General features: G+C 47.9%; 3 protein-coding genes across 4 annotated transcripts in view; 2 read left to right on the top strand and 1 right to left on the bottom strand.

Moving 5' to 3' along the window:
- Positions 1-3,929, top strand: part of nbeal1 (neurobeachin-like 1) — a 37,576-nt gene extending 33,647 nt beyond the window's left edge. The window contains exon 55 of one of the 2 annotated variants that reach the window (XM_086199144.1): positions 5-3,929. In XM_086199144.1, the coding sequence (XP_086055270.1) occupies positions 5-109 (105 nt within the window). In that variant the 3' untranslated portion in view covers positions 110-3,929. The remainder of the gene's footprint in view (positions 1-4) is intronic. The other variant, XM_086199153.1, reaches the window with a different exon arrangement.
- LOC147272664 (uncharacterized) lies at positions 2,276-6,092 on the bottom strand. The gene is made up of 9 exons (XM_086202813.1): positions 5,997-6,092; positions 5,702-5,787; positions 5,577-5,614; positions 4,825-5,025; positions 4,629-4,697; positions 3,556-4,553; positions 3,333-3,470; positions 2,899-3,010; positions 2,276-2,421 (listed from the first exon to the last, which is right to left on the bottom strand). Exons 1-9 carry the CDS (start codon positions 6,090-6,092, stop codon positions 2,348-2,350), a joined length of 1,812 nt encoding a protein of 603 aa, XP_086058939.1. The 3' UTR covers positions 2,276-2,347.
- Positions 6,093-6,994: 902 nt separating this feature from the next.
- Positions 6,995-14,219, top strand: LOC147272663 (adrenodoxin-like). Its single transcript, XM_086199099.1, has 4 exons — positions 6,995-7,599; positions 9,029-9,153; positions 9,249-9,378; positions 11,819-14,219. Exons 1-4 carry the CDS (start codon positions 7,466-7,468, stop codon positions 11,925-11,927), a joined length of 498 nt encoding a protein of 165 aa, XP_086055225.1. The 5' UTR covers positions 6,995-7,465; the 3' UTR covers positions 11,928-14,219.
- The last annotated feature ends 763 nt before the right edge of the window (positions 14,220-14,982 follow it).

Raw genomic sequence — 14,982 nt, 5'->3', positions numbered from 1 at the left:
ACAGATGCGTTCGGGCCAGATTACACGGAAGCTGTGGGGCTCCAGCAAGAGACACACCCAGATCTCCTCAGGGGAGGGAGAGTACCACACCCAACACGACCACAACTGACCTGCCCCTGCCCCCTGAGCCCTAAAGCCCCCACCCACCCACCCACCCTACATTCCTATCACCTCCATTCCTGTTGATCACCAAACAGATCACTTCATTCCTCCTTTAGGAACCCCTTCACTTCCTCAGTCACACTTTAACAGTTCATGGTGTCTGTTTGGTTGGATTGACGGTGCTGGCGCTGTCGGTTCAAATCCACCATGACTCCTCTCATCCCTCAGCTCTTCAGCATCATTGTCAGTCCACCACAGTTTCTCTAGCAGGGTCCAGCTACCAAGCAGACCTGCTCTGATTTGACAAGATCGGTCCGCTAACCGCTCTCCAGGAGGGGCCGTTCGCTCCGCTTCAGATATGTATCTGTGTCCGTGTGTGTGCATGTGCAGTGTGTTGCCATGCTCTGTCAAAATATAATTTCAAGTGGCCTTTTTGCCCCCCACCCCCTTCAGTTAGCCTCAGATGCAGACAGGCAGGCCTGCGCTCTGAAGACTATGAACGTTGCCTCGAAGCTGCCTCTCAGCAGCCTTATGCAGTAAAAAGGCTCCATCACTCACAAGACCAAACTCTCTCTGCCTTTCCTCTTGTCTTTTATATATATTTGTGTGTGAGTGTGTCTCATTGTTAATTTCATTGTTGTTTTCTACTTTAATTTTTTTGGGTGGGTTGGGGTAGGGGGTGTATGCATGTGGCCAGCAGCAACTCGGCACTTGTTCATGTGCATGGCATTGGTCCACTCTGAGACGAGGCAGCGATTGTTTGAGAAATGCTGGCATGTCTGTTAGGAAATTGTTGCGTGAAGAAGAAAAAAAACAAAACAAACAAAAAAAAAAAACACTACAAACACAAGTGAAGATTTATCACAGCAGTTAAAGAGCAAGGGTCAGCGTGGCTCTTGGTGCTTTACGGAATGTTTTGAGGTTACTTGAATCCATATTTATTTATAAGTAGCATTTTTTTCTTAATCCCACCTCGTCTTTAGGGAAATTTGCGGCATCATTTAAACTGTTCTGACTGTTTTCCTCAAGGGCTTCATGAGATGTCAGGGTTCATAGCGATACCTGTTCTCTCATGCCTCCCGATCTCCGGTCTTCCTGTAGCTTAACTGGGACAGTAACCTGTGATGGAAACCCCCCTCCTCCCCGCACCACCCACTGAGTGACATCTCACTCACCCTGCCCAAGTGGCTAATGTTGGAGGAGCTTTCCTTTCATGGGGCTTAGTGAAGGTTTGCATGCCTCGGTCAGTCGCTCGGGAGCATTGCTCAAGTGTGAATGTCATTTCTTTACCCTTCGACTGTTCTAGCAGAAGCGCCACAGTCTGAAGCTCCTGTGGACGAGTCATATTTTTGCACCATTTGTGAGTGTATGTGAGGAAATGCCAGTGATGCATGTGTTTGTGTTTTTATCGCCAAATTCTCGGTCATACATGTTGATGTGGTCTGATTCCGGGATCCATGGCAGCCCCTGATCGATTTTTTCGGCTCAGTCACGAGTTTGGCATTGGACGTCAGGTCGTTCTAATCTCTCTCTTACTTTCTTTTTTAACATGATTTTGTAATTAGTTTATATTTAAGCGTCACAGCAAAGTCGACCAATTTGTGTCCTTTCAGAGGTTTTTCTGTGAAATGTTTTCGTCTTTTGTTCACCCTCTTTGTCGATCAGTTTGAGTTCCACAACTGCAACAAACGGAGTGCCTTTATTGAGTTACCGCGGCGATACAGTAGGTGTTTGTCATTAGCGGAGCGTTGAAACGGGAACTGAGAACAGACGACGTCGAAGCAAAATCAAAAAAGTACTATCTTGTGTCTTAGCAACATTCTCTGTGACTGTCACCAAATGGATATGTGTATATCTGTGATTATTTATGAATACAGTATATATATATATATGTATATGTGTCTCTATATACATATACATATATATATAGTGTACAGCATGATTTTTATTTCAGTGTATTTGAAATGTACTTTTGCACTTTCCAGGTACTAAATTGTAACAAATTGTTTTAACTTGGCTCCCTAATCTGTACAAACTGCTTTGTATACACAAGTGGAAAATGATCATTAAAGTCTTGTCTAAATTTAAAATCCCCTGCACACACTTGTGGTTTATATATGGGATCAGGAGAAGGGAGCGTGACTGCTGCGACTTTATTCAGCGTTACAGTTCGCACAACTTGTGAGAATTACATTGGTAAAGACTTTAAAGAACTGCAGGCCAAAGGTGTGTGTCTCTGTGGGTTTCACGCAGCGACGGGGTAGGAGCAGATGGACGCCCTCCGCAGCTCACAGTCTGCTGCCGTCCACCAGCTTTCATCTGCAAAAAAAAAAAAAAAAAAACGGGGGTAGGGACAGTTTTGTACTTTCCAATCATGTAGTAAAAATATGACGGTCCAACGTGTGCCTCCAAGTTGTTCCACAGTGCAAAGATTAACTTGACATAACTTTTGTGTCTTAACAGTTCTCCTCCAGGGAGCCGGGGTGTGTGAACGTGTGCGGTCTTTGACACATGAACTGTACTTACATAACACACGATCTCATGAAATATCTGTACTGCACTCCAGTTTTTCCCAGTAAAAATCAAAACACTTTTTGTGTTTTTCTCCACAGGAGGTGCTTTGCTGTGTCATTGTACAAACACAGACTTTGTAGTACAGTAGTACTTTGATAAGTAGTCGTGCAAGATGGTTACAACACCGTCCCTGAGAGTACTGGACGTCTAATCTCAGTGGAGCCGCCAAGATGATGAGATTGTTGTCTTTGAAATGTAAATGTCTTTAGGTTGCGCTCTCACCTATCTTGAACATTTCCACACAGACGGGCTTGTCAGTGTGGATGTTGGGGTGCCCTGGCATCCAGTCGCTGTAAATCCACTCTGACCCATCCACCCAGGACGCCTGCTGGTTCTGAAGTGTGGGACGCGTCAGAATTATACAACCACGAGCATGAAGTTGTTTCTTACAGTTGTTATCAGCAAGACCTTCACAGGAGTTTCCATCTGGCACATAAAATATAAAATCCCAGACTCCTGAACTTGGCCTCACTGATTAGCATCGCGGAGATATGCAGAGGGGAGCATTTTCAATCGAGAGGTCAAAGGCCAATGTTTCACCAAGGTAAGAATAACACTGACTGTCCCGTTGATAACTAATCTGATGGAACTCTCCTTGGCACCTGCTTTTTTTCAGAAAAGTGCCCGACCTTCTCAGTTCAATGGGAGGAACTTGCCTTCACCGTGCCTCCCAGCCACGTCAGCGGAGGGCTCCTCTTGCCGCCGTTGGTTACCAGGGCGACCAAGTGGGAGTGCAGATCGCTATTTGTTACAGACGTCAGCTCAGCGTCTGGGGCGAGAGCTCTGCACAAGTCCTGGAGACAAAGAATGTGTGAGGTTTAACTTGTAGAGCCCCAAGAACTGAAAACCGTTGCTGTACTGGAAGGTTAATCGTCAAACCTGTGCTTCTTTGAAGGCGAGCGGTGTTGGATTGAACTCATAACACTTTCCACTGATGACCTCCCCCTTGCACGCCACTGCCTGTGCTTGGAGTTTGGATGTGGAGGGTTCAGAACCCTGTCTGAAACCATCTGGGAGACGAAGAGACGGTTCTGTTCCTTGTTCAGATCCAGCTGGCATAGAGTCCAAAGGTTCCATTTCTAGCCTAGCTCTAGACATCATGGGTTCTGTTCCCTGTCTGAAACCCTCTGGTATCAACCTGAGGGGTTCTGTTCCCTGTCTGAAACCCTCTGGTATCAACCTGAGGGGTTCTGTTCCCTGTCTGAAACCGTCTGGGATCGACCTGAAAGGTTCTGTTCCCTGCCTGAAGCCGTCGGGGATCGACCTGAGGGGTTCTGTTCCCTGTCTGAAACCCTCTGGTATCAACCTGAGGGGTTCTGTTCCCTGTCTGAAACCGTCTGGGATCGACCTGAGGGGTTCTGTTCCCTGCCTGAAGCCGTCGGGGATCGACCTGAGGGGTTCTGTTCCCTGTCTGAAACCCTCTGGGATCGACCTGAGAGGTTCTGTTCCCTGTCTGAAACCCTCTGGGATCGACCTGAGAGGTTCTGTTCCCTGTCTGAAACCGTCTGGGATCGACCTGAGGGGTTCTGTTCTCTGTCTGAAACCGTCTGGGATTGACCTGAAAGGTTCACTTCCCTGCCTGAAACCGTCTGGGATGGACCTGAGGGGTTCTGTTCCCTGCCTGAAACCCTCTGGGATTGACCTGAGGGGTTCTGTTCCCTGCCTGAAACCATCTAGGATGGACCTGAGGGGTTCTGTTCCCTGCCTGAAACCCTCTGGGATGGACCTGAGGGGTTCTGTTCCCTGCCTGAAACCCTCTGGGATGGACCTGAGGGGTTCTGTTCCCTGCTTGAAACCCTCTGGGAGTTCTGGAGCAGAGGGTATCTCGACCCGAACCCATCCACCTCCGTTCCTCCGGGCTGGTACGTCAACAGAAACTGAAAGATAGAATTAGTCAGCTTTGTAATTTAATTTCTTTCGCTTGTGATGATGTCACTTCCTGGCATTCTCACCCTCCTCCGTCAGCCAGTGATTCCTCTCCATCTCTCCAAATCCATTCCCAAGGTTGTGCGGGCTGACAACTGGAGGATGAAACACACCAATGTGTGGAACTGCTGTGTTTCCCCTGAATGTTTTGCACAGTTGCAGCTACTGAAGCAGAGACCGTCTGGCCCGGCTGAAGACAGGAAGCAGTGTGTCTCTACGTACCGTCCTCCATGACGCGCTCCTGCACCAGGCCTGTGTTCAGATCCACAAGGAATTTCTTGGAGGGTTCCGTGCCTTGTTGGGAGTCTTTTGGAACCGGTTCAATGATGTTGGAGAGTTCCTCCTGGAAGTCATCAGGGAGGCTGGACTCTGGAACTGTCTTTGGCAAACCCCTGAGGGGTCCGATGGGGGCGGCTCGCAGACCTGTGGGGGTTCGCGTTCAAGCTCAAATTATTCTTGAACAGGAAGCAAACGACCGTCCCGATGAGAAAGAACTGTTCACATCAATCATTAACTCTCGCGCCGCAGAAATATCGAGGCCACTGCAACAGGGCGATAGATCCGTTATCTAACCTCTGCTCAGGCCCTCGGGGACGTCTGCCAGGAATCAGCCCTCCCTACAATCAAAGACTCCATCAGGACCATCAACCATGACAGCTTCTGAACCAGAGACCAAGGACGGACATCTTTTTCTCCGTTTTGGGATTTCTCCCCACTGAGAGTCGCATTCATCTTCCCATCAGTGTGCGTTTACATACAAACCTCTATGAACAGTCACTCTAACCGATGGAGTTCTAAACTGTCCTAAATTGTAGTGGATGATAAGAATGTGGGGAAACCTCAGAAAGAGTGGGACAACTGATGCTCAAAAATAAAGCATAAATCTCTTTCTGTCACTGCAAATGTTGAAAATTCAATTCCCCAGGTTCCTTGGTAGCTGTTGTTGGTCCCGAGGTGAATCACGAATGTCTCACCTGACAGCGTCAGGAGCAGCAGCACTGACTTCAACATCCTGTAAACACCAGAACAAACAACTCCTTCACAACTCTGGGAATCTTCAAGCGGGTCAGGAAACCAGGCACCGCTGCGTTTCACTCACCTGAGGCGGCTGCGATCAACAGTGAGCAACTTGGAGAGGAATGAAGGCGCATAAATATGGAGCTGCGGCGGTCGTAAACGCCTCACCTACCAATGAGAAATATCAAGAAATATGAGATTACTGATTAATCTGCTGCTGCTATTTGATGCCCTTTGCCCCCCCCCCGCCCGGCGAGAGTGATGTAACGGCAGGTGTGGAAGGGTGTCAACAGTCTTGACCTCTGACGTGAGGTCATCATTCCAAGTCCCATTTACCCACATTTACCTGTTTGTGCAGCCCTGGGGGTGAATGGCACTCGGTGTAAAGGAGAGCAGCTCAATCGATAGGTGAACGTGGACAGAGGGTTACAACAGATGCTGGTGAGGGAGCTGTTGATGCTGCTGGTGGCCATCTTGGTGCAGGGCAGAGACCCACACTCGTCCTGCTTCTAAGGGTTTGAATGGGATCTTTTAATGTGTGTGTGTGTATAAATATAGCTTGATAGATGCGTGGATTTATACACCAGTTGATTTATATACATGAACACCTGTGTGTATATTTATGTGCACATGTGTGTAACAGCATATATGTGTATTTATATACATATTTGTATACAGAAACATGCATGATATATAGATATACACATATATGTATTTATGTGTGTACAGTATATACTTGTATTAATATATATGTGTGCATGTACACATGCCGCTCCATGTACACATGTATATATGTGTATATATATTTACACGCATATATGTATATAAATACATATATGCGTGTATATACACAAACGTCCTCGCCTGCTCTGTTTATTTGCTTCATTCCCGGTTATCTAAACTTACTGCTTTTCTGAACTTCTTCTGTTTTTTTTAAAGTTCAAGGTCGTTTGCGACATCTTTTCATCTCAACAATTCTGGCAGGAGTAAAAAGGAGTTTCAAAAAAAGAGGCTTTAACCTTGATTAAGCAACACTTGGTACTTGGATGTGGAAACTCGTGTCCGCGGAGGGGCGGTGACGTGGGTTCACTGAATCGCACCTCCACACAACGACGGTGAACTCCGCTCATTTGGGCGGTGCGGAGGTACAAAACGAGCGACCCAATCCGGTTTGGTAAAGCACCAGCACGTGGACTGGCACGCAGAATGTGTCATGCTTCAAATATTTCAACAGGAGTCATCAGGAAGCTGGGTAGTGAGACCTTCAAATAAAAAGCACCGACTAAAACTTTTGAGTAAACGCTAACAAATGAGTGCGTTTCGTACAGTATAAATATTTTTAAGTCGTTAAGATCGCTTATTCTAAAAAAAAATAAACCATGTACATTGTTATAAATTTTTAAATAGCCTCACGCTAACTGCTCAAATTTTTATTTCGAAAGTCATAGTCGGAAGTTGTGTTATTGTGGCTGCGCTACCTGCTCCGACCGGAAGTGTTCCGGGGACCTCAAACATTCCGTGATTGACTGGATTTATCCCCGCCGCGTTACTCGGGTCGACAGAATGAAACTGTTTGTTTACTATTTTAGCTTCAACGAGACGGTCCATTAACCAGAGAACTGGTCCGGAGTGTCAGACCAGACGGAGCTGCTGAAGGTGACGCGTTACGCAATGAGCGTGACAGTGACCGAGTGACTTAACGTAACTAAAAGAAGCTAGCTGGCTAGCCACCGAGTCGACGGAGCCACACAACTTTGGAACTTTCAGCGCTAACAGCTCGGCTACAGCGGCTACGAATCGATCGACCTTCCGGCTCGCTTTTTCTGGCGCTTCGACTGAAGTTTAAATGGCTTTGGTAACGGCGTTCAGGCGACTCGCCCGTGTCAGGCTACGGGAGTGCCCATGGAGGACGGTGGCGGTGACTTGGGGAGCTCGGCTGATGGAACGGAGGAGTTTAACCGCCGGAGCACAACCTCTCAGGTGGGTCGCTGCACCAACGCACTGAGCCACACACGCACAGTTACAGTCACGCAAAGTTTTCTGACTCGGTCCCGTGTGTTGTTGCTGGTGAGTTGAGCCCGTGCGGGGACCTCTCGGTGCGGGTTGAGCATCTCTCCGGTGCTCAGGTGGCTGGCGATTGGATTGACGTGCAGGGTTAACAAACTCGTGTGGGTTTTGCAACCAAACCGCTCCAGAGTGGTCGGGTTTCCTGGCCGTAGCCTTCAATGAAGCCTTGACATGTCCACGCACGGCTGCGGGGACCCATCAGCGCTCAGGCCCGAGGCTTTGACCCAGAGGCGATCATCCGGGGCCACACACAGCGCTCCGTTGCACAATGACGTGGTTTGTCCATCCATGTGTGTCCAGGAATGTGTGGCTGGAGTTTTAACTCTGAAGCACTCAGTGCTGAACATGCCTGCCCTCGACTTCTGATGATGCATGTGAACTTGTGGCAACTGTTCATGAGCTCATTCTTCAGGTGACACCTGGTGTGTGTGTGTGTGTGTGTGTGAGAGAGAGTTTATTCTGAGTCCCTCATCGTTTCAGCAGGTGGGCTCAGACCAGCAGTAGCAGGCCAAAGGGAGAGGAAGAATTTGACTAATTTTTAAGGGTGAAAGTGTTTTGGTTTGGTGCTGTAAAGATGGCGGTGGCTCTGCTTCAGTCCAGTCTTCATCTTCTCCTGGACAGACGTCTCCTGTCTCCCACCACTCGACCCAGCAGCTGTGTTCCTGTGGTACTGGATGAACTGGGAGCTGGTGGCTGATGGCCAGTGTGGCTCCTGAAGCTCATTTGACCTCAGGCTGAAACTTTCTGAGTGTTTAAAGTAAAACGATGCGTTTTCAGGTTAAATGAATGGTTTTGTCAGCTGGATGGTGACTTTTTGTCTTGATTTAGTAGTTGGATTATATTGCATCTGCACACAGACGTCCATATTGTCTTTATTCCCCTTATGGAGGGTGTGCGCGAGAGAGAGAGAGAGACTGAGTCGTTGATACACTCAGCACTTGTCCGCCACTGACTGAGATGTAACTTTTGTCGTCTGGAGGTGAGTGTAATTCTCATTTCTGACCACTGGAGGGCAGCAGAGCGACGGCAGGTGTGAGGGCTCCCAGGTGCTGATCGGCAGGTTGATTCAGGCCGAGTGCCTCAGGCAGGAACAGGTCACTGTGGTGTCCTACGTCATGAGAGGACCCCCACACCTTCTCTGTGTCAGTGTGTCTGAGGGGCTGTCACCAGTGAGCCGTGGTGAACGTCCTAGAGAACCCAGTTAGCTACTGGTAACTAGCTGGCTGGCCAGTAACAAGCAGGTGTGGCTGCTTTGAATCAAAGCTGTCCAACAGCATCTCCTGAGTGTGAAATATCAAACCTGCGGGGGCCCTGACCGCGTGTGTGTGTGTGTGTGTTTCAGGTCAGACAACAAGGTGACGGTCCATTTCATCAACAGAGACGGTGAGAAGGTCACAGTCCAAGGCTCCCCGGGAGACTCCCTTCTGGACCTGGTCATTAATGAAGACCTTGACTTTGATGGCTTTGGTATGTAAACCTCCGGTTAGGAGCTCCTCCTGTTGCGCCGCCGTCCACTGGCACGGCTGCAGTAACACCCCCCCCCCCCCCCCGTGTGTCTGCAGGAGCGTGTGAGGGGACGCTGGCGTGCTCCACGTGTCACCTGATCTTTGACGATGAGGTGTACAAGAAGCTGGGACCGGTCACAGATGAGGAGATGGACATGCTAGACCTGGCGTACGGCCTGACTGAAACGTACGTACACACACACACACACACTGCCCAGTGGACCCTAAAGAGTCGTTAGTTGTAGTTGCTCCTCCTTGTCAGTGCTGATGAGACGCCTGAGCAGAGATAAGGAGAGATTTATCTGAGCTGATGACTTAATCAGAGACTACACACAGCAGAGCCCCCCCCCCCCCCACACACACACACCTATCACATGACTGTGGGGTTTTATCATGATAAACAGTTGGGAAGCTGAGGCTCCCTGCATGGCCTCATCACTTTGACTCCCGTTTGTAATCGAGTATTTTGTGTGTACTTTCTGAAGTAGTTTTTAAAAGTAGCAGTTTTCCGTCAGTAGATCCTGTTCTTGGTATTTTACTGGACTACGTTTGAGTCGGCCACTGAGTGAGACAGGAGGCCTGAACCAGCCGCTTCTCAGAGCCGCACCGGCACGCCGAGGTCGGTCGATGGAAGGTTTCCCCGCTGGCGTCGACTGGTATCGATTAGCATCATGCTAACGCTACCTGATCATAAACAGAGATGCGTCCAGTACCAAACCCCACGTCTCATGACTGTCAGTGATTCAGGAGGCCTGAAGCGAAAACTGACAGGTCAGTTGAAGCTGTCGGCCTTCGTCCTGTCTCGCCGTGACGGCATCGATGCTTCATCAGGGTTCCCGCGCGTCCTGGGAAACGATCCAGCAATTTTCCAGTCATGGAAGTTGTGTGCATGCATGTCTGTCGTCACCCTCTTCTGGGCTCAGCGCCCCACGTGACGCTACCAGCCAATCAAATAAGCTTTTGCACAACCCTGTGTTCTCAGCTTATTTTGTTGCTAGATTTAGCGACTTTTTAGACGCCATTAAGGATTTGGGGCCTGGAGACATCGTCATTATTTTTCATAGATAAATTACAGCCATCGACTGCACATCAGAAGTATGAGTCATAAACATGGGAACAATCTGGTAAATGCAAGTGACAACTGCAGAAAAGAAGACTTCCAAATAGAAACGCAAGCAATGAATCCATCGTCGATTAATTGTCGCTAAGAAATTACTCGACTTAAATAAATGAATTGCGTTTTGGTCCAGCAATTCCCCGTCAGTCCACGTGAGGGCGCGCTTGTCGCACACGCGGGAACCTATGTAGGACGTAGAGGTCGAGACGGAGTGAAGTACGGAGCCGCTTCAGGCTGATTAATGACGACAAAGAGGCCAGACGCACAACATGGTGAAGTCTTTGAAAATACAACAACACAACTTGGCTGAATTCCCAGCTGAATACGTGGCATTCAGCCGTTACAAGGAGCGAGCGGTGCTCAGCCTCCCATCGCCACAGCGTCGGCAGAAGGGCAACCCAGCGGATGTGTCGCATGGTTACCTCAGACATGCTACATCAGTGTTCCTCCATGTGTCCTCCGCACTTTTAATGCCACAAAAGCAAATCTATATGTCCTGTGTTCGTGAACGTACCACTGAAGGGTTGGGTTTTGCTGCGAAGTGACAGTGCAGTAATTTATTGTCATGTCAATGTAGTTCATGTATTAATACACTCTTTGATTAAGGAATGTGATGAGCATTCTCTCTGTACAGCAGCAGAAGATAGAACCGATTGACCCAGGGGGAAGTTTATCTTCTTGGAAAGATTGCCACTGATCAATTAATTGATCGATAAGATGGAACAACTATCGATTGATGAATTACGCATTAATTTGCATTTCTACTTCCAAAGTTTGAGGGGGTGGCAGAGAAAAGTATCAGTGCTTGACGTCAGAACTCGTCTGCTGGAAACGTCCGGGAAAATAATTCCAGGGAAAGAGTGGGAACCCTGTTAAGACTCCTGCAGGGCTTCAGTCTGGGTTTTCTTCTTCTGTGGTGCCCGCTCCAGCCATCCTGTAGCGCCATCTTCTGACAGAAAAATGCAGCGCTGAGCTAAAAACACAGAACGTTCCGCAGAGTTTCACCCGCGACACACCAACGGCCTCTGTTTCTGGAACTCATGTGAACAGACGTTTAGCTGAAGTCTTTCAATCGGAGTGTTTGTGTGGGCGGAGGCTCTGAGGGGCGGGGTTCTTCCTCAGGTGTCAGATGGGTGTGACTTGGTTTTTCTACTTGAATGTCTTCAGATTTGCCTTCACTTCAATCAACCAGTTGGAGACATAATTAAAGTGACTGTTACTTTACGTGCATTTCAAACATGCAGCTTCCACTTTGTACAGTTTTAGACGGGTAATTTTACCTGTAGTGTAGTTCAAAATTGAATCAAATACTTGAGCTTGTAGTACTAGTATCAGGCTACACCATTAGCCAGGAGAAGCTAACCAGTCCATCAGATGTGTCAATCATCCTCAGAACAGTTGGCATTTGTTTTCCTCGTCGTCAGCGAATGTCGCAGCTTCCAGCTGTCAATCATCACCAGGTGTCTTAAGTCTGGTTTGTCCCGCCCCCCCCCCCCCCCCCCCCCCGCAGGTCTCGTCTGGGTTGCCAGATCTGTCTGACCAAGTCTCTGGAGGGAATGGTCGCCAGGGTTCCCGAGAGCGTCGCCGACATCCGACAGAGCAAAGACGGCTCCTCCTAACAGGAAGCGCCCGCCCAGAGCCGAGGTGTCAGCCTCCAGTCCAGGCGGAGGATGGTAGGTGGAGTCTGTCACTGCTGCTGTATCTGGTTGGCTGCCACAGGATCTGTTCCTCCACACGACGCTCAAACATAGAGACACACAGCAAGGAACCTTTCAGTACGTGACGCGTGGACGGCGGGCGCTAGCTCACTCGGTCCTGTAGTAACCCCAGACCTGCCGTCCTCCTCAAACCTGTAGAGCTGCGCGTGCGTGGAAGGGAAGCGATGCACAAGTGGCTGCAGCCTGTGACTGAAATATTTGTGCACCAATGCAACTAACAGTTCTGGACGCCATAGAGATTCTTCTCACATTAACATCAACAATTTGACACACGCCCCCCCCCACGTATAACCTTTAATTCATGTGATTGTAAGTGGCTAGAACACACACACATTCTATCTGTGTACAGGGTGAAGAGGAATGTAATAAAAGATCACCTTCATCATGGCGTGTTGAACTGTTGGTGTCAAATCTGTTCATTGATCCTCACCTGGTAGATCAGTAGACAAGGAACACTGGGGATGGATAGAGGGATGCATGATAGATGGATGTAGAGGGACAGATGTATGTATAGATGAGAAATGGATAGATGAATGGATGTATAGAGGGAGAGATGGATAGAGATACATTTATATGGATGATAAATGGATAGAGGGACGTATGGATAAATGTACAGATGGATAGATGGTGGTATAGAGGGACAGATGGAGGTGTAGATGATAAATGGATAGAGGGACAGATGGATAGATGGTGGGATAGAGGGATAGATGGAGGTGTAGAGGGATACATGTATAGATGAATGGATGTATAGCTGTATGTATGGATGGATAGAGGGATAGATGGATAGATGTATGTATGGATGGATAGAGGGATAGATGGATAGATGTATGTATGGATGGATAGAGGGATAGATGTATGTATGGATGGATAGAGGGATAGATGGTGTTTTTTAGGGCTAGATGTATGGATGTATAGATGAATGGATAGATGTACGGATGGATAGATGGTGGTATAGAGGGATAGATAGATACATACATTTATATAAATGATAGAGGGATAGATGGTGTTTTTTAGGGATAGATGTATTGATGGATGGGTGTATAGATGAATGGATGTATGACAAATGGATAGAGGGACAGATGGATAAATGTACAGATGGATAGATGGTGGTATAGAGGGACAGATGGAGGTGTAGATGATAAATGGATAGAGGGACGTAATGATAGATGTACAGATGGATAGATGGTGGTATAGAGGGATAGATGGATGTATAGATGATAAATGGATTTAGGGACAGATGGATAGATGGTGGGATAGAGGGATACATGTACAGATGAATGGATGTATAGATGGATGATAAATGGACAGAGGGACAGATGGATAGATGTATGTATGGATGTATGGATGTATAGATGAATGGATAGATGTACGGATGGATAGATGGTGGTATAGAGGGATAGATAGATAGATGGACAGATACATTTATATAAATGGATAGAGGGGTGTATGGAGATAGATAGATGGATGATAAATGGATAGATAGATGGATGATAAATGGATAGAGGGATAGATGGATGATAAATGGATAGAGGGACAGATGGATGATAAATGGATGGAGGGACAGATGGATGATAAATGGATGGAGGGACAGATGGATAGATAGATGGATAGAGGGACAGATGGATGATAAATGGATAGAGGGACAGATGGATGATAAATGGATAGAGGGACAGATGGATGATAAATGGATAGAGGGACAGATGGATGATAAATGGATAGAGGGACAGATGGATAGATAGATGGATGATAAATGGATAGAGGGACAGATGGATAGATAGATGGATAGAGGGACAGATGGATATATTGATGGATGATAAATGGATAGAGGGACAGATGGATAGATAGATGGATGATAAATGGATAGAGGGACAGATGGATAGATAGATGGATGATAAATGGATAGAGGGACAGATGGATAGATAGATGGATAGAGGGACAGATGGATAGATAGATGGATGATAAATGGATAGACAGGTGTGTCCCTCTAGCAACAGCCTAACTCTTGAAGCTGTGTGTTGGTTCCTTCACTTAGATTGCCATTCTTCTCTGGTGTGAGAGGAAACAGGGAAAAGAAAACGTGGAGAACAAAGTCGACCTTTTGAGACGCGAACAACCAGCCGCGACCGCTTGGACTGCACTGGTGAACCACGCCATCGACTCTGCTTGGGTAACGTAGAAACACTTCCTGTTTTAGCTGACAAACACAGCGTCGCTCTCAGTGGTGGGACGGCTCTGGAGGAGGAACCACGCCGGCTTAAGTAGCAGATATTTAGTCAACCTTGGTCATCCTGAAGGTTGAACAAGTTGACTAAATATCTGCTCGTTCAGCTGGCGTGGTTCCTCCTCCAGAGCCGTCCCACCACTGAGAGCGACACTGTGTTTGTCAGCTAAAACAGGAAGTGTTTCTCGACAGTTCCCACTGTACATGGCGGAGCGTCGTCTGCTCGTTTTCATGTCGGTGCTGATTTGGACCGCGGCAGTTAAATAATGTATGAATACACGCACGTGGCAGAGGGTCGGTCGTACCACAGAAGTACCAGACAACAATGAGAGCCTGCCTCCATAGCAGTGAGGTCAAGGGGACAATAAAAAGCTCATCGTACAAACAGAGCATGAGGTGTGAAACGGCGTTCACACCCCAGGTAAACGGCTCTAGAGCTCACTTGATCGTGGTCCGAGACCACCCTTACCAAGGAGCTGAACGCGACCTCAGTGACCCAAGCAGTCACCAGCGCATCAACTCGCTGCCTGCATGTTTAGTCAGAGCAGTCACATGACTGCTTGTTAGCGTCTCAAGGCTCGACTTTGTTCTCTCATGGGTGGCCCTCATAGTCTTCAGTAGAAAGCAACTAAAGGAACAGAAGTGTGTGTGTGCATGCATAAAGATCTCACACAAGCCTTGAGTGGTGGTGTGAAAGTGTCTTGTAGGAGTTTATTATACGAGCGTGTTGCTACA

Source organism: Aulostomus chinensis, chromosome 1, assembly GCF_037954235.1.
Source record: "Aulostomus chinensis isolate RoL2024-O1b breed Wild chromosome 1, RoL_Achi_v1.0, whole genome shotgun sequence".
In the NCBI taxonomy this organism is placed as follows: Eukaryota; Metazoa; Chordata; class Actinopteri; order Syngnathiformes; family Aulostomidae; genus Aulostomus; species Aulostomus chinensis.
This window is presented reverse-complemented; position numbering and strand designations above follow the sequence as displayed.